This window comes from Physella acuta, unplaced genomic scaffold (assembly GCF_028476545.2).
Source record: "Physella acuta isolate Inbredline_101_S28 unplaced genomic scaffold, ASM2847654v3 ptg000641l, whole genome shotgun sequence".
Taxonomy (NCBI): Eukaryota; Metazoa; Mollusca; class Gastropoda; family Physidae; genus Physella; species Physella acuta.
The window spans coordinates 27,820-45,782 of record NW_026732160.1 but is presented as its reverse complement, the minus strand read 5'-3'; the positions used below and the strand labels follow the sequence as shown (position 1 = coordinate 45,782).

The 17,963-nt window shown below is 32.7% G+C and overlaps 3 protein-coding genes across 4 annotated transcripts; 1 reads left to right on the top strand and 2 right to left on the bottom strand.

The window, feature by feature from the left end:
* Positions 1 to 1,075: 1,075 nt before the first annotated feature.
* LOC131948358 (DNA polymerase delta subunit 4-like) lies at positions 1,076 to 5,358 on the bottom strand. 2 transcript variants are annotated; one of them, XM_059309948.1, is made up of 5 exons: positions 5,242 to 5,358; positions 3,347 to 3,432; positions 2,191 to 2,301; positions 1,507 to 1,618; positions 1,076 to 1,136 (listed from the first exon to the last, which is right to left on the bottom strand). In XM_059309948.1, exons 2-5 carry the CDS (start codon positions 3,414 to 3,416, stop codon positions 1,106 to 1,108), a joined length of 324 nt encoding a protein of 107 aa, XP_059165931.1. In that variant the 5' UTR covers positions 3,417 to 3,432; positions 5,242 to 5,358; the 3' UTR covers positions 1,076 to 1,105. The 2 variants fall into 2 exon arrangements, with proteins under 2 accessions (XP_059165931.1, XP_059165932.1); XM_059309949.1 differs by lacking the exon at positions 5,242 to 5,358 and having other exon boundaries at positions 3,347 to 3,453.
* On the top strand, positions 4,957 to 9,157 carry LOC131948357 (large ribosomal subunit protein uL23). Its single transcript, XM_059309947.1, has 6 exons — positions 4,957 to 4,983; positions 5,424 to 5,538; positions 6,973 to 7,228; positions 7,317 to 7,493; positions 8,879 to 8,948; positions 9,109 to 9,157. The coding sequence occupies exons 1-6, from the start codon at positions 4,972 to 4,974 to the stop codon at positions 9,121 to 9,123; spliced, it is 645 nt and encodes a 214-aa protein (XP_059165930.1). The 5' UTR covers positions 4,957 to 4,971; the 3' UTR covers positions 9,124 to 9,157.
* Positions 9,158 to 10,173: 1,016 nt separating this feature from the next.
* LOC131948347 (uncharacterized) lies at positions 10,174 to 17,902 on the bottom strand. Its single transcript, XM_059309926.1, has 9 exons — positions 17,511 to 17,902; positions 14,684 to 14,821; positions 13,494 to 13,583; positions 13,197 to 13,291; positions 13,036 to 13,100; positions 12,804 to 12,918; positions 11,985 to 12,049; positions 10,887 to 11,014; positions 10,174 to 10,785 (listed from the first exon to the last, which is right to left on the bottom strand). Exons 1-9 carry the CDS (start codon positions 17,685 to 17,687, stop codon positions 10,501 to 10,503), a joined length of 1,158 nt encoding a protein of 385 aa, XP_059165909.1. The 5' UTR covers positions 17,688 to 17,902; the 3' UTR covers positions 10,174 to 10,500.
* Positions 17,903 to 17,963: the final 61 nt, after the last annotated feature.

Sequence of the window (17,963 nt, the reverse complement as noted above, 5' to 3'; positions counted from 1 at the left end):
TTATTGTACTTTTTTTTATGTTACTCAAAAAAATAATTTAAAAAACCAACCAAAGTACCAATTAGGCAAAATATAAAAGATTTTATTGGGTGTTTTAATTTTTTTTTACTTCTGTAAATGATGATGAAGGGAAATTTATTTAATAATTTTAAAACTATATTTAACGTTTGGGATGTATATTATATTGTTAGAGCCTAAAAACTGTGCCCCTGAATTTACCAAGGACTTAATACATTACATTGCTAAGTAGGCTTTTAAATTTTGTGAACTTAAAATTTGTGGGACTATTTTAACCAATCTGTCTTACAGTAACCTCTTAGTAAAGCAAATACTGAACACAAAGTGTAGAAATTTTATTATGCATAGTTTATTTTCACATGTAAAATGTGTAGAGTATACAAATAAACAAATTAATAAAGTTTCATTAATTAATGTAGAAATGAAAAGCATAAATTGGAATGAACAAAGTTAAAATTCTTATCACATTAAATTGTATGTACAGTAATAGTAGACACAAAAATCACAAAAAGTGTGTATATGTATTACCTAATAATCTAATATACAATTAGTTATTTTGTAAAATTAGTTTAGCAGGTCTCAAAATAAATGAAAATGTGAAATCATTATGCTGTACTCTTTAAACCATAAAATCAAAAAAGTTACCAATATAAAGTTAAAACAAAATCATACATCTTCCTTTAGATGTGCCTCATACTTCATAAAAGCACTACATGGTGCATTTTTAAAAATGTGAATGCCTTCACTTAGGCATCTGATCATTTTTACTGATCATTACCACAGAACATATATGTGTATTTCAGAATACACTATGATAATTTAATTGTTATCGTTAAAACATAGATACAACAAACCTACAAATCCAATGGCAACAATTCACATTATCTTATGCAGACCAGCTTTTGATAATATTGTATCATAGGTAATATATAATTGTAGTTTGGTCTCTTTATATTCTTATATTAATTTGATAAAGCTTGTACTATATTAGATTTTATTACATACACAGTTTCTTTAGCATTGCATTGAAAACAAGTAAATACCTCCAAATCTGCTGTAAACAGACTGAAAAACTTTCTTCTTCTTTTCAATTCAAAGTACTGTAGCAGCTCCACACACTGTAAATATAATTTGAAATGCAAGTATTATGATCTCATAACTAAATCTTTTAATAGAAGTACACCTTGTTATATTTACAGCAAGACAGCTATCTATATAAAGTATAAATATTACTTATTAAAATAAAAATAGTGCTTATACTTTGTAATATTCACAGTAATATACACATACATATAAATATATATATATATATATATATATATATAATTATTCTTGACTATAATTAACCTACAAGAACTTAAACACTCTAATAAACAAACCCAGCTTTGATGGATATGGTTTTTAATTATTGCAAGACTCAAGTGTAAAACCTAACATTGTGACAACAGAATGTGCTAATATAGAAGAAAATTGACTAGAAAAAGTTACCATTCTGTATATTCTTTATCATTTTCATGTTTACTGATAATATCTTTAACTTCAGTGGGAGGGTTCAGGCCATGTCTTTCAGCTCTTTTCCATCTTTCCATTCGACTTATACCTTAATGAAAAACATTCAACAGGACGTATTAAAAAGCTGAATAACCTTCTAAAATGAATATTTAAATTTCAAAAGTATTGTTAACATAATGAATTGCCTTAAAGCAGCTAAAAGTTTGCATACATCCAGTGTTTTAGAATCAAAAGGAAACAAAATGTTGCTTTACTCCTGCTTGTGGGGAAAAAAGTATCAGCCATCCATTGGGTAGATAGAGTTCATATGTTTCTTATGAAGGGATAATGTGGTCAACACTAAGCCCAGTCACGTTTACTTTCCCTAACATGAGTTAGGTATCAATCAGAGCTTGGTGGACTCAAGGCCTTTCCACTGACTTGAACTCAGATTTGAACTTGAGACTTTTGTGTTAACAGTCTAGTGCCCTACTGCTAAACCACTTGGTCCCATGTATGAACTATGATACTGATAGATTAAATAGGATTATCTGGTGCTTTGACTTCTCCAGAAGGGATTGTTTGCCGCTGTAGTAGTTGTGTTCTCTCACTCGAGGATAACATCTCATTGTTATAATTTTTAAATATTTCATCTTATTTTGACAGACAAATTAGAATTACCAATGCAAGGACCATATTCCCAAGTCATATCAAACTTTTTAAGAACTTCAACATTTTTTAAAGCAGGTTTGTTTTTAAGACTTTTACTGGTGCTTGGTTTTTCTCCAAGTTCTGAAACAATAGATTAGGATATATTTAATTTAATGTGTTAAAACTGTCTATACTTTATTTTTCTGTTTAAATATCATTAGAAAAAAAGGCTAGCTAAAACTTTTCAAGTTGCCCAAATTGTCTCGTGTCATAATGTCCAGGGATATATGTTTTACACACAAAAGGCCCCCTTCAGAATTCAATACATTAGCTTAGTAAACCACCTTTTTCATTAGGCATTTCACAAAAGTACCCATGAAAAAGACCCCCAGAAAAAAGCTTTATACAGAATGACTATAACAAGAGCACTAACCTATCTTTATACATTAATCTCCCATCACACATAAAGCCCTCATTGTTTATGAAGTTTAAGCTGCTGTCATTCATAAAGCAGATGAAACTCATGGCTATGTTAAGCACTAGTTTTACATTAGGGGTCATCCTTAAATAACATCACACTCGTAGGGGAGAGGGGATCCTTAATTTTGTGACGGTGTGAGATGAGGGGCAGGGGGTGTTCAGATGGTGTGACGTCACACTTTTGCATTATAAAAAAAGCATTGCGGCAATGTGTGATGGAGGGGAGATAAAAAAATCATCCAAAAAAAAAGCATCATTTATGGATGACCCCTTAAGCTCCAGCCAGAAAGCGTGCACCAGAGACACATGCTTTTTCTTCTTAATAAGTTATCTTTGGCCAGGTGCTTATTGGGTCTGCAGCCTACATTGTCATGGTTCAATTTATAATGAGATAATTTTGTCTTGGGCTAGTTGAAAGGATCCATGATTTGGGGTGTTATTGTCATGGTTTCTTTTGATTGTTGCCCTTTTATTAGGATATTTTTTAACAAGTCAGGTCGTTTTGACTAGGTACCAGAGACTAAAATAAATATAGCCTCAGATACATCAAGCTATCAGATAAATATTTTTTAAAATAAGTAAAATAGGCAAATTTTTATGAGACATTATATAAGCCAATATTTTTTTATTTTGTTGGAAAAAATATATTATATAAATTAAACATAAGATATAAATTCTGTTCACTATTGCAATGAAAAATACTTACCCTTTTTAAATCCATGTGTTCTTTTTTTTAGCTTATACAAGTCAGTAACTCTAGAATTATTTGCAGCCATAAATAATGTTTTATCTTATAAAAAAGGAGGTAAGAGTCTAATAATGAAAATGATGACTGATGATCAATTAAGATTATTTTGGTTGCTGTTAGCAATAAAATTATCAGTCACTGCATTCATTATATGCATATATAATAATATATATACATATACTTATGTATCTTAGGTCTCAGTAGGCCTATATATATATATATATATATATATATATATATATATATATATATATATATATATATATATATACACGTGTATATACATATATATTTATATATACATGTATATATATATATATATATATATATATATATATATATAATATAACGCTGCTGGTAGTGTGTCAGTCAGTCATTCCGTCATCGCTATAGACTTTGGAAGTTTCTCCCTGGGTGCGGACGCCTGGGTAAACGTGTTGTTTGGCGGCGTTTTAAATGACGCCTTGGGTTTGGGGAGGAGAGATTTCTGGGCGGACGTTCATGAGAGCGTCGGCTCTCAATTTTTTATTTCCCGTAATTTAATTTTGTGAATATCCATATTTGCACCAAAGTGCTACCGGCACCCGCGCCAGCACGGTGCGCTGAAGGAATATCCGCCCCAATGCGGGGACCCCAATCTGTGCACAGCACAGTAAACTCTGAGGATACCAACACCCGTGAGCTAAAAAATATCCGCCCCAAAGCGGGGACCCCAATCCGCGTACAGCGCAGTAAACTCTGAGGTAATATTCATATCCACACTGTGGCGAAGCACGGGTATAAGCTGAAGGAATATTCGGCCTAATGCAGGGACCCACGCGCAGCGCTGTAAACTCTGAGGTAATATCCACATCAGCACCGTAGAACGGGTCGGGTATAAGCATTTGTGTTTAGTTTTGTTCTGTTCCCAAGCTGGTACATTTAAAAAAGATTCACCGTGGCAGAGCATGGGTATGCAGCTAGTATGTATATATATATATATATATATATATATATATATATAGCCTATACATATATATGTATGTATGTATATATATATATATATATATATATATATATATATATATATATATATATATTCATATGTATATATAACTCAAGATCTATATTTAATATTAAGTATATTTAATTATTTATTATATATAATTTATAGGCCTATGGTATAGGCCCCTCTCGTCTAAAATAGTACTCTATACTTATTACTTATACCATACTAATAAACTAATATACTTTATTACTTAATATACTAATAGTTAAATACTAGTTAAATAGTAATAATATTATAATAGTCATAATCTATATATATAATTCTCTTCTGGGATCAGTTAGAAAACAAGCTGCAAGCGCGCCTTTGCAGTCCCCTCTCTTCCTCTCTATTCTCTATCACTATCACTACCACCCCCACATGATCTGGTGAGCGGTGTTCACTCTGCTTACATTTTACAATCACAGAGACGGGTTTGGTGACGGCTATTAGGGGCAGATAATTTAGTTTGAAACGATTTCAAACTTAGAGGAGGTAACTAAGAGGAGGCTGCTTTCACGTGGGGGGGGGGGGTAGTGTTTTTAAGCAAATATTTTCAATGGCATCATTGGTACTATCGAATTCACAAATTATACATTACTGAAAAGTAGAAAAAAAACAACTAAATAGCGGCGTATGATACGCAGCGTGTCGGCTCGTTATTATTAATACTAATAGTAGTAATAGTTATAGTAATAGGCCTACTCTTAATTTTTTTTTTTTTTAATACTGCTTTTCCCAGTCGACTGGGAGTAGACCCTTCGATTTATAATTATTAATTATACGCCCTACTTAAATCTAGTCTAGATATTACTATTAACCACTCACTAAGATCAGAAAACTATAGGATCTTGTGTTAATATAGAATTCTAGATCATCAGAGATCTAATAACAGCCCTAATCAAACGATTTTAGAACAGTCCAAATGTTTTTCCCAAAAAATCTATTTATAGACTTCTAAAGGTTATAAATAGGTGACACGCTCTTTAATCTAAAAGGAAACTTTTTCAGCTGGGCCCCCGTGCTCAATGTCCATGTGAACCCCGTGGTCTTCCTATTTGCAATACAAGATCAAGCCTTTTACTAAATTTCAACATGGCACCCAAGACGAAAAAACCAGCAACCAGTGCGTATTATATTTTTTATCTAGTAAATATCTCATGAAATATTAAATTTTGGTCTAGAATGACAATACTATTATATCCTTATTAAACCTTAATTTATTACGAATTAAATTCAATCGACTTTCTCGTACTTTAGTATCGATGTTATTGGAAAAATACGGAATGACGTATTTTCGATAACAAGTTGAGAGCTGTTGATAGGCCAAATTGCTGTCTTGGCTATAGAATCTAGATAGAGAAATCTATTACTTTATTAGCTTATCAGTATTAATGTACACCAAAACAGACTATGATTTTAAAAAGTGTGAATTTTAAAAAACCTTATTTTAATGAACATAGTACTGCCACTTAGAATGCCATTCTTTTAGTTAGCAGTTAGATTATGTTGAAAAAATGAATGCAGATATTTGGGTGCTGGATCCTCATTAGGCATTAGGTTTTGACTGTCACAATCACTGTGTGGAGTACTGATGCTTGTGGTTTCCTGTGTTTGAATGTATATCATATAGTAACACAACAACACAATACAAAAGCTGAGCTGGACATCAGGCAGTAATGGCTGCATTTGGCAACATCCGGATTATTATATAAAAAATTATAGGCCTAGATCTAGAGTAAAGTGCCGTATGCGGACAGTTTCCCCATGTGGACACCTTGCTGTTTTTCGCTTAAATAATAATTGTATGTATGTTTTATACAACACTACGCATGTCCATTTTTAAACACATCTGGCTCAACTTCTTCTATTTCACTCTATAGGAAGATTAATTGGAATTTTACTCTAGAGTATGTAGGTAACCTCAACCGGATGAGGAGCACTAGGCCCCAGATTAGAGGAATAAATAATGCTTTTAGGTTTTAAAACTATTTTAGATCATCAAACGTGTCTACTAAGCAAAAAGTGAAATGAAATCTCAACCGTGTCCTGAGTTTCTTTCAGGCATCACTTCAGCAACCCGTCCCCCTTCCCCTCTTGACTTCAGCCTGCTTTTCTTGTTGAATTTGCTGGGATTTTTATATATTTTTATACCAGTGTCTGATAATAGAATCTTTATAAAAGGGGGTGTTCAGTTATTGGTAATTAACTAAAATACTCACATGGTTTGCTAATGCTAATCCCAACTCTAGTCCTACCCTAATTTCTAACCATAAAAGTAGAATACAAAACTACTCACTGCCTTACGCACTTATTTTGGAATAGTTTATTATCAGACATCTGTATCAATTGTCAGCATTTGTCCATTCAAGAACAATCTGCAAAACAATTATTTGATTTTAACTTTGTATTTCATACATGTGTTGCTGTCCCCAGCTTATGTGTCCTCACTATCATGCTGCACATTCTCTCTATGCATGTTTTAATAACTAAGACTTTCCCTGAATTTAATTCAGGTTCCTTTAGAAATTGTCCTAAGATTTGTATATATTTTTAACAGAACCAGCCTCAGCTCCAGCACCTAAGGCTAAGGAAGTTAAAAAAGAGGAGAAAAAGACTGCACCACCTCCCAAAGTTGATGCAGGAGTAGTGAAAGCTAAAGAAAAAGCACTTAAAGCAAAGAAGACAGTTGTTCGCGGTAAACATGACAAAAGAAACCGCAAAATAAGGACATCTGTACATTTCCGTCGTCCAAAAACCCTTAAGCTGCCCAGGGCTCCCAAATATCCACGCAAGAGTGTGAACAAGAGTAACAAGTGAGTACTCTTTTATTTAAGTCCTTTTTTTTCTGGTTGCTCTTACTTTCAGTTAGTAGATCTAAATCTTTAACTCTAATTTTCACAGACTTGATCAGTATGCATTGATTAAGTACCCCCTGACCACTGAGTCTGCCATGAAAAAAATTGAAGACAACAATACTCTTGTATTTATTGTCGACAAGCGTGCTAACAAGCCCATGATAAAGATGGCTGTCAAGAAACTGTACGATATTGAAGTATCAAAGGTTAATACATTAATTAGGTAAGTAATTTAGGTTTATTCCATTTTGATGTAACATTGCTTACTTTTTACACTTTTTACTTTTGTAATTGGGCAGTCATATTACGTTTCCCTCATGCTTCGCTATTTAAATCTCCATCAAGCTGGTAGTAACTTTAATAACTAATTTTACCTATTATAATGGGCACATTGAGCCATGAATATTCAAACTAGGTTAAGCTTTTAAGATTGTATCTTAATTTCAAATAGTTGGTGTTGACTCAGTTCCACATAAATTTTACAATGCAGGCTGATCCATAACTTGGGCACTCAGTTTTTAGTAGGAATTTAATACAATGCTTTTTTATTAGGGTTGACACGCCTGATGAATACTTGCTGGATATCGACAATATTTTTACTCCACAAACAACCCAAAATTGCTATGTGTTTGCTTAAAACAATTATTTTAAAATATCCACATGAATTAATCCAAGGGTTGTTAGTTCTCAGGAAGATTGTCTTAGTGGCTCAAACCTAGAAAATGTTACATAACAATACACCTAAATTAATGTATTTAAAGATTATATTTAGCTTAAACTACTTTTGTATTAATATAATATGGTTTAATAAAAACCATTTTTATCAGCATGGGCATTTTAATTTCACCAACTATACTGCCTATTGTGCTGTTAAATTTTTAGAAGTTGATAACTTTAAAACATTGATTGAAAACCTAACATAAATTTTTTCTGGCTTCCGTTTCCTGCAAAGCTTTCATTCCTTTGTGGATATTAATGTATTATACATCAGAAATCTGACAGTACCTTATTAGGTCAAGATATTGTATTTTTAAATCAATTAAACAGCTACAGTTCTTTTTGTGGTCTTGTGCTATTTTTTTCTCCATCCTATTCAATTCCTGTTTTTAAATTTTCTACTGCTTATCATTTGTTCTTAAAAAATCCAAAATTTTTTTATTGATACCATATATTTGGATGCTTAATTACTTCGTTGCGGTAATTTTAAATAAGTAAAGAGTGGTCTAGCGGTAGAGAGCTGGACTGCTAACCTGTAAGTCTCAAGTTCGAATCTGGGTTCAAGTCAGTAGACCGTCCCTGAGTCCACCCAACCCTGATGGGTACCTAACTCACGTTAGGGAAAAGTAAAGGCGGTTGAGCATAGTGCTGGCCACACTATCTCTTCATATGCCGAGGTCACAGAAACAAGTGAACTCCACTTCACTTGCCCTATAGACCGGCAGGTTTGAAAGGGAAACTTTAAAGAGCAAATCAGTTTTAATCTACTTAAATTAGTACTACCTAAATTGCATTGTTTTTAGTTGCTGGTGAAATTCAATAACTTATGTATCACTAATGTTAATTAGGTGTTTTGCCAGTTGTTTGAATTCTTTATTCTTTAAATTCCAGGCCTGATTGTGAAAAGAAAGCCTATGTGCACTTGGCTCCAGATTATGATGCCTTAGATGTTGCCAATAAGGTGGGTGGTTCAAATATTATAGTTGTGCATAAATATAAAAGGTAATGCTTAGGTTTTAGTAGTGTGCATTTTTCTCTCATGTGAATTTTTTAAAAGATTACTTGCATGTATTTATAAAATATAAATTTGTAAATGTCAATCACACATTTTTCTTCTGCAGATTGGAATCATCTAAAGTGGAGTATAACTGCATTAAAATTTGTTCTAACTGTACTCTTGGCTTTGTTATTTTTTTGTTCATCCTCTGTAAATGGTAAATTGATTTGCTCATGTATGGATAAAGATTGAACAAAACCTTATTTGTATTTGGTCTGTTAGTTATTTTCAGCAAATGAGCACTGGCTGTTTTTGAGGTTATTGTGTGTGGTTCTTCCATTCCATTATGTCTAAATTATAATGTGAAAAGATAAAAAACAAATGGTAGCTGCAGTGAGGTTAATGCAATTAGTAATAAAACAGATAGTATTAGTTACCTCACAAGTTAAAGACAGTTACAAGTACTATGGACGTTTCAATCCAAGGTCTTTGTCAGCACACAACAGTGTGGTTACAGATTAGACAAATAAAGTCAAACAGCAACACATTTTTTGACTTAGCTTGCTAGTGAAAACACGTCTTGTCTGCTAGCCGCGGGGGGGGGGGGGGGGGGGTTGGTTAAAAATCACTTCAACTGTGAGTACAGCAACGTAGTTTATGTCATCCAGTGCAAGCGATGCAACATCTTTTATATTGGGGAAACGATTGTCTGACAGGGTTAGCCAACACCTGCGTTCAATCAACAATGAAGACGGTCTTCCTGTGGCTAAATACTTTAACAAGAGTGGGCATGACTTAACAAAAGGACTTTTGTGTAACCGCCGTTCGGTTTTGCCACAATTTTAAAAATCGCCTTAGCACTGAAACGCAACTAATACTTAAATTTGGTACACGGGCACCCGATGGCTTGAACGAATAGATGTCTTTCACCTAACCAACTCCCCCGTGCCCCCACCCCTATATGGTGTCCAAGCGTCCTTCTCACACATCTTTTCTTTTGGATATCGTGGCTAGCAGACAAGACGTGTTTTCACTGGCGAGCTAAGTCAAAAAATGTGTTACTGTTTGTCTTTATTTGTCTAATCTGTAACCACACTGTTGTGTGCTGATGAAGACCTTGGGTCTAGACGTCCATAGTACTTGTAACTGTCTTTAACTTGTGAGGTAACTAATACTATCTGTTTTATTACTAATTATAATGTGATGCAGTTTAAAAACAAAGGGTTAGCAAGATTCCAAACTGCATGAAGTAGTTTATTGTTGCAAAATATTAATTATACAATATATAAAAATATTAAAAAGTGGCTTTTGACAAACTTGTAAGATAAGATGAAAGGGCATTTATATATTTCTACCTTAGTTGATAATGATCATGGTAAAAGTCAAGCAGAATTAAGCACAGTGTATATAGCTTTACAAAAATTAAGGCATTCCTGATGATCCCAGATCAGAATAATAAGCATAGGATTATGAAACACTAACAGTTTGTGCTTCTGTTAGTAACTAAGGAGTAATGTTATGGTGTTAGCCAGGGATTCCATGTCCAGTCTTCAGCTCTGTACAGTCTCCATATATAAAATCCATTTACTGCTACTATTTGAATGAGACGATTGAAGAGAAATTCAGATGTCCACGCCATTTTGGGTAAATACCAAAACAGAGATGCATGATTTCCACTCCATTCTTGAAGTAAATTTCCACACAGCTGAGTAAACATGAAGATAATAGAAACCTTCAACAAAACCGGTGATTTACAAGGTGGTGGTGTTTCTTCTTCACAATCAAAGCTGTCCGTATCATCCTGTCAAAGAAATGTCTACATTAATATGTAAATAGGTAGTAAGACATTTTGAAAAAGAGTATTTGTTAAAAGTTGAACATCTAATTCAATACCATCTTCACCTTCTGAAAAAAGTTCCTGGTCACTTTCTGTACTATGAACAATATGCTGTATAATCTTATGGCTAACATTACAATATACAAAGGGCTGAAAAACCTCTTCAAGAAATCTATTGGTATCTGTGCATAATCTGAGGAAAAGAAAATATTGATTTAAAAGTAGAAGCAAAAGTACTACAATAAATAAAGCCTAATTAGTCATTTGACATGATCTACAATGCTCTACTGATATTAATAAACTTCCCCTCACATTAGCCGTAGTGAACAGAGGGATTATCCATTTATTTATAGAGATGGGGAGGTTTTTAAAGTAGACTTCATATATTTAAGTTTTTATGACTGTTCATGTTTTTAACAAGTACTATCAACTACCCGCTTTAACTGCTTGGAAAATTAAATCTACCTGACATTAGTCATGAAAGTCACATAAATTCTCCATCAGGCTTGTCTTTGTTTACAAAAGCTGTAGCTTGACAAGAGTGGTGGTGAATTCGATCATTATAATTACTGTATTGTTTGTATGAAATCTCTTTACACAAATGGGGGGGGGGGGGTGTATATTTTTTTATTAGGCCTGCCTGCCACACTAAAAATTCGTCAATGATGTACAGCAGTTCCGCTGCTGAAAGAAACTCATGTGGACAAAACAATTATCATTGTCTCTCTCTCACTATTTCCTTTTTAGGTTCAGAGCGGCAGACTTAGAGATTAATAACTGTTTGTTTTTGTTACAGCGGTTTCCTTTTTCAATAAAAAGACAAATATTTTTTTAATATTCCTATAGTTTAGATAATACTGAAAAATAACTTTTACAATTGATGAGTTACTTCCCATGTATAAAAATAAAGGAAAACTGTCAATAATTAAAAACTGTTCACAGTTCACATGTTTGTTAAAATTAAAAACAAATTCAAAAGAAAAAAAATTAAAAAGGAGGTTCATTGTTTATTACTGTAGACACAGTACATGACTCTTTATTTAAAATAGCAGCAATAAATAATCTGTTGACATGTAAAATTTTTGCTGAATCAAATAGTTTTAGTATCCACAGTCAGCAATTTTAGATAAGCATTTACCATAATTTGGGCAATTATAACTTACCTATGTTAATCTGTAAAATAGAGGCCACTATTTGAACAAAACCTGAAGAACTGGTTCCACCTGAGCTGTGATATTGAAAGTAAAAAAATTATATAGAAATATAAATGTAAGAAAAGAATCCTCATTAGACCTAGCGATCCATTTAGTAAATAAAGAAGAGTTCATTTGTTTCCAGACCTCAGTATATATGAAGGGAGGGGTAGTCATTACTTTGCAGAGCCACCTTTACTTTCCCAAACATGAGTTAGGTACCCATCAGAGCTGGGTGAACTTAGAAACGTTCTTTGGACCCAGGTTTGCAGCCTAGCGCTCTACTGCTTAGGCCACTCCATCCCATAGATAGAAATATATAATCTTAAAATTCATCCGTGTAAGTTAGGGTGTTCATGGTTTAGGGGTCATCCATAAATGATGTTGCTTTTTTTGACGACTTACCTACCCCCCTCCTTCACACGTCATCACAAAAAGCCAGACCCCCCCTCAAAATGACGTCAACTAGTTTTATTTTTTAATCTGACAAAAAAACTACAACTACATGGCAAATGTCCAACAAACTTTAGCTATCTTAATTAGAAATTAACCAAATAAAATGACAGATTATTGAAATGAAAACTAAACTTTGTAAATAAATCTTTTGCTGGACATATTTATCAGGATAATTGTATCAAATAAAGTAGGTCCAATGACCTTACTGTAAGTTAGCTTTTGCTTTTTTTTTTGTTTTAGAAAAATGTTAGTACAAAGTACAAATTATTTTTCATACAAATGAGGAAAATCAAGTATGGGTGTTTTAGAGCAGTAGTTCACTTTTATACATACCGTTTCCATAGCAACGGTTCTGGTAAAGGTGAATTTATAAACTGGGTTTCAGTAATCATTGTATACAGGATCAGTACATTTATTAAACAAGTGAAGGCACAATCACTTATGATACCTATGATATTTAAAAAAGAAAGGTCACATGTAAGTTTCATTCTGGAAATGTACCAATAACATATACTATTTTCAACTAAAAACATAGGCTTTAGAAAATAAGTTTTTAGTTCATTACCCTCATGAGCCATCAGCATCATGTTATGATTGGCAACACAAATGCATAAAATCACCACAAGTATTCTGCAAATGAAAGAAAAATTAGTTTTAATTAACAAAAGATCATGGAGTAGTTGCCCCTACCCTTTACAATTTGATTAAGTAAATTACAGTGCTTACACTATTTGGAATGTTGTTGCGTTGCTATAAACACTACTGTAAGCCACTGATGCTGTAAAAGCATAACTGAGTGATGAAAACATTAGAATTGCACCCTGTTCAAGATTAAGGAAACACTGATTTAATAATTATATAAAGACAAAAATTTAAAGCATGAAGATTTAAACTAATACGGAAACAAATTTATCCAACTTTAAAAGTGCTATTGTAAAAATAAATGAGAAATTACATTTTTTACAAAAGAATTGTATTTCAGAATACTAGAAATTAAAAATAAATAAAATCACAATGATTTACCTTGTATAAATGAGCAGATTCTTCATCCTCTTCAATTTTATCAGCAGCCGTCTGACTAATGCGCATTACAAAATTTAGAATTAAGAAAACCTGAAACAGGATAATAAATCAACATTCAGGTGTTAGCAAATAGGCTAAATTATCTCTGTATTCATTAAAAATGGGACTGTTTGGCGTAATGGTAGAACACTAGACTGCTAACCCGAAAGTCTCGAGTTCGAATCCGGGTTGAAGTCCATGAGTCCAGCCAGCTCTGATATGTGCTTAAGTTACATTAGGAAAAGTCAAGGCAGCTGGCCATAATGCTGACCACTTTATCCCTTCATATGCTGAGGTCACAGAAACAGGTGAACACTTGCCCCATGGACAGTCAGGTTAAAAAGAAGAGAGCTTTACTAATTAATTAATGGATCATTGGATGATGTCAAAAAAGTAAACTTTCCAGTTAGATTGGTTGTTTTTTTTTAATAAAAACATGAGAGTATTTAGAGGTCTATATTAAAATAGGACATTAATAAAGAGATAGTTATTCAATAACTGAGAGTCAACAAGTTTGTGTCACCACATTTGTTAGTTACACTACTGAATATGCTTAATGTAATTTCAGAAACACTTCAACTGTTTCAACTGAGATTCTGTACTTTTGTTATGACACAAAACCAAAATATGTACAGGGACTGCACTGTGGATCAAATTAAACTTTTTTATTTACAATACCTTATTTTTTTTAATAATTCTATTTTTGTTTCAGCATGAAGCTCTTCTTCCAGTTATGTACTTATACTGATTCACAAGGGCATCCATAGGGCAACTCAGTGTTGCTTTTTTTTTCTCATATAACTGGAGATTGCATCTTTAGTAATTTAGTCATAAGAGAAGGAAGTACGGAATTAACTGTTCAAACTGTTCCACTGAACAGTTCCCCTATGTTACCACTGGTGGGTAATCCGGTAGTTTTGTCATATCCATGTAGGATATGAGTTTGTATGCTATTCCAGAAAAATGATTGCTCCCACTTTGCTAATATTTACCATAAATTAAGGGCAGTAATTGAAATAATCTTGTCAAATTTCCAACCTGAACTAAGTTGAATGGTCATGATCTGCACATCATTCTCTACCCAATACCTTAGTTAGAGAAGAGAATAAGAAATACAAACTGAATCAAGTAACAAGATAGTTTTATTTTACCTCAGCAATCATAAAAATTGGCTCTGTTATCCATATTGCCATACTGTACAACCAAACCACTGGCCAAGGCATCAGGGACAGAGGTATAACCATCAAAATTCCAAACAGCATTATATTTAAACAGGGTATATAACGGAGCTGTAAAAAATACAATAAATTATATTAGTATCATTACACATGTATGAATAAATGTATCTGCCAGGCAAGACAATACAAAATACTGAATATCTTATCTAAGTACCAGCAGAAGTAACTTTGCCAAGCCAGGAAAAAAAATCACGGGAAAAATGTCACAATATTTTGTACTTAAAATTTACCAATCAAAAAGTTTAAGTACTAGCAGACTGTCAAGTAAAGTAGCTTTCTCAACAGAAAAGAAATTAAAGGAAAATTTAATGATTACCTCATGTTCTAGCCATACAATACTTTCTGCTTATCTATTTTATGGTTGGATTATGTAGTAACTGATGCATATTACATAAGTAATATTAGCACATGATAAATGGAAAAAAATAGTATCAGCAACTTGAGGGTCCTGGAAAATATGAGCACTGTGAAGTAATTTACTGAGACTGGTGTTGAACCCCCACTTCTGTGTCAGGTGTCATTAAAATTAAATTATCACTATGGGTATCAATTTGCACTTTCAGATATTCCTAGAATCCTAGAGATACCAAATTTTTTATTTTCAGTGGATTAGCACTTGAATTAAATGTTAAAATGTTGGCACTATATTTCTTGGATCTTAAATAATTATTAATATTGGGATGTGTGTGTTTGTGAACACTACCGCCTAGACTTCCTAGGGTGGCTCTCTAATTAAAAACATTGTATACAACATCATTGATCACCACCATTACAGTTTACACTCCACACCCACACAGGTCTCTGGACATTCTTGGGAGCTACTCACAGGATTTCAACTTATTAATTATTATTATTATTATTTATTAAATAATATATATATATAGTATTATATTATTATATAGATTATTAATAATTAATAATATTTAATTATTTATATATTATATAAGGTCAAACAACTTACAAGCAAGTGATTGAATAATGAACTTGAATTGATTGCTAACAACTTACAACTACTAACTAGTCTAGTAGTACTAACAAACAACTAACTGTTACTGTGTTAAGTAATAAGTAGTAAGTAAGTAGTATACACTAGTAGTAATACTAGGGTTGTCGGCATCCGCCGAGTTCGCGGTAAAAACATGACCCGAAATCGCCCATTACTTTCTGATACCGGACCCACGAGATTTGGTTTTGCATACTAATAAGTTTTTAATTTATGGTAATTAATTAAGTTTAAAAGGTCATTTCCTAAGGTTAATTAAAAAGTAGAGTGGTTGTCCCTTAGTTTTAATGGCTTTGCGACCTGATTGCATGCTGTCTCTGCTTTGGTCTTCCCCCTGTATCAAGGTTAGTTTCAAATACGTTGGAATCTCGATTTTTTAAAAGATTCCTCTAGATGAGAGTAGATTACTGATCAGACATATCTTAAGTAATTGGAAATGAAATTTGTTTTTGGATATTTTGACTCCGACATTAGTTATACCCCTCCGAACGTAGTCACTGTATGTAGGTCACGATGCCACCATTGTTATATTTTTTCATCCCGATCTTCCTGCCTTTAAGTTTGATCAACTAATAACAGCAATCTTATGGCATGTGCAAACAAATCTAATTTTTTATTTCAAAATATATTTACATACCCATCTTTAATTTTTTCAGCTCTAGTTCTAGTTTTCTAGAATATGTTTTTCCTAAAAATCCAATTTTGTCAGACTAGACTCTACTCTAGACTGACAAGAGTCAGACCTAGATCTAGGTTACCTGTCTGTTGCTATACACTAACATTGTGCTAACTGTAATTTTAAGTATTCAAGTTCTACTTACCCTTAGATATAGTTATATGCTGAAAATCAGAATCCATACACAATTCACACATAAAAACATTGATCTGATAACTTCATTTCACTTATTACAAAATGGCTTTTATATGGACTCTACTTCACCTGCCCAAAATAACAAGGCAGTTATAGACACATTACAGTGTTCATGTCATTTACTTTAGATTTCTGACTATGGAGTTCTTTCATTCACTGTATTTATATAAAATATTGCTTTAGAAACATTTTCATATTTGCGCAGCAGTTTTATAACAAAATGGCTTAAAGATGGACTCTACTTCACCTGCCCAAAATAATGAGGCAATTATATGCACATAACAGTGTTCAAGTCATTTACTTTAGATTTCTAACTTTGTAGTTCTTTCATTTGCTGTATTTATATAAAATATGGCTTTAGAAACATTTTCATATTTGCGCAGCACACAGTTTTTTGGGGTTATGGGAGGAAGCCAACACAAAAATATAAGTTCTGTATTATTTTTATTAATTTCAACAGCATTTACAAGTTCTATATATCATTCTAGTTAAACTCTGCAAATATGAACAAAATACAACTGCAAGTAAAATAACTATGCTCAATTTATTCAGGTATACCATGACTTGTCACAATTGGCCAATGCAAAAGCAAGGGGATTCCACCCCTCACAAAAAAATTCGCCAAAAAAAAACTATTTGAGCTAGACAGAAAATCTTTTTTGTTTTGTTTTCATATTGTTGAGCTCTACAAGAATATGTAATTTTTATTTTTATATGATGATTAGTGTTTTTTTACCTAAATCCCTACTAGTAGTATAGTAGTAGTAGATTCTAGTAAGTATTGAAGTATTGAGTATTCACCCCAGTATTAGTATTGTACATCACTGAACTGACTTGACTGGAGTTATGGAGTACTCAGCACTCACCATTTGTTCTGGAATGTATTCAATAATCACACTGTGGCCTATTAATAAAATTGATGTGCGATATATTGAATCGGAACCATAAAAAGAGCCTATAAGTGGTAAAATTACAAGGCATAAGTATGGTAAAATCTCGATTATAAGCCAACAGCAGCAATAAACTCCGACACCGCAACACATTTTCTCAGTTGGTTTGTTGACAATTTGAAACAGGTATTTGCTGATTGCATGCCCTAGTATGCTTGATTTCAGAAGAAATGTTTTTATTTTTTTAAGTCCAATGGAAAGAAAACACGGACATAGGCTAACCTAGTTCTAAAAGTGACATGGGTTCAGCTGTTAATTTAAAAGCTTACTATTAGATTATTTATTTGAAAAATATAATTTTTTTTTTAAATTTTAGTTTGTAGATTTTCGTAGACAGTTAGAATCTAGATCTAGATCTAGACTCTCTAG

Bases quoted from the DNA above. Each gene is read 5' to 3' on its own strand.
- LOC131948358 (XM_059309948.1), bottom strand. From the start codon at position 3,416: ATGGCTGCAAATAATTCTAGAGTTACTGACTTGTATAAGCTAAAAAAA. The intron at 2,302-3,346 runs GTAAGTATTTTT...CTATTGTTTCAG, and splicing joins AACACATGGATTTAAAAAGG to AACTTGGAGAAAAACCAAGC. The intron at 1,137-1,506 runs GTAACTTTTTCT...TTATATTTACAG, and splicing joins GATAAAGAATATACAGAATG to TGTGTGGAGCTGCTACAGTA.
- LOC131948357 (XM_059309947.1), top strand. The intron at 5,539-6,972 runs GTGCGTATTATA...TATTTTTAACAG, and splicing joins GACGAAAAAACCAGCAACCA to AACCAGCCTCAGCTCCAGCA. The intron at 7,494-8,878 runs GTAAGTAATTTA...TTTAAATTCCAG, and splicing joins AAGGTTAATACATTAATTAG to GCCTGATTGTGAAAAGAAAG.
- LOC131948347 (XM_059309926.1), bottom strand. From the start codon at position 17,687: ATGTGTTGCGGTGTCGGAGTTTATTGCTGCTGTTGGCTTATAATCGAG. The intron at 13,584-14,683 runs GTAAAATAAAAC...ATCCTGTTTCAG, and splicing joins CAATTTTTATGATTGCTGAG to GTTTTCTTAATTCTAAATTT. The intron at 12,919-13,035 runs GTAATGAACTAA...TAAATATCATAG, and splicing joins GATGCTGATGGCTCATGAGG to GTATCATAAGTGATTGTGCC.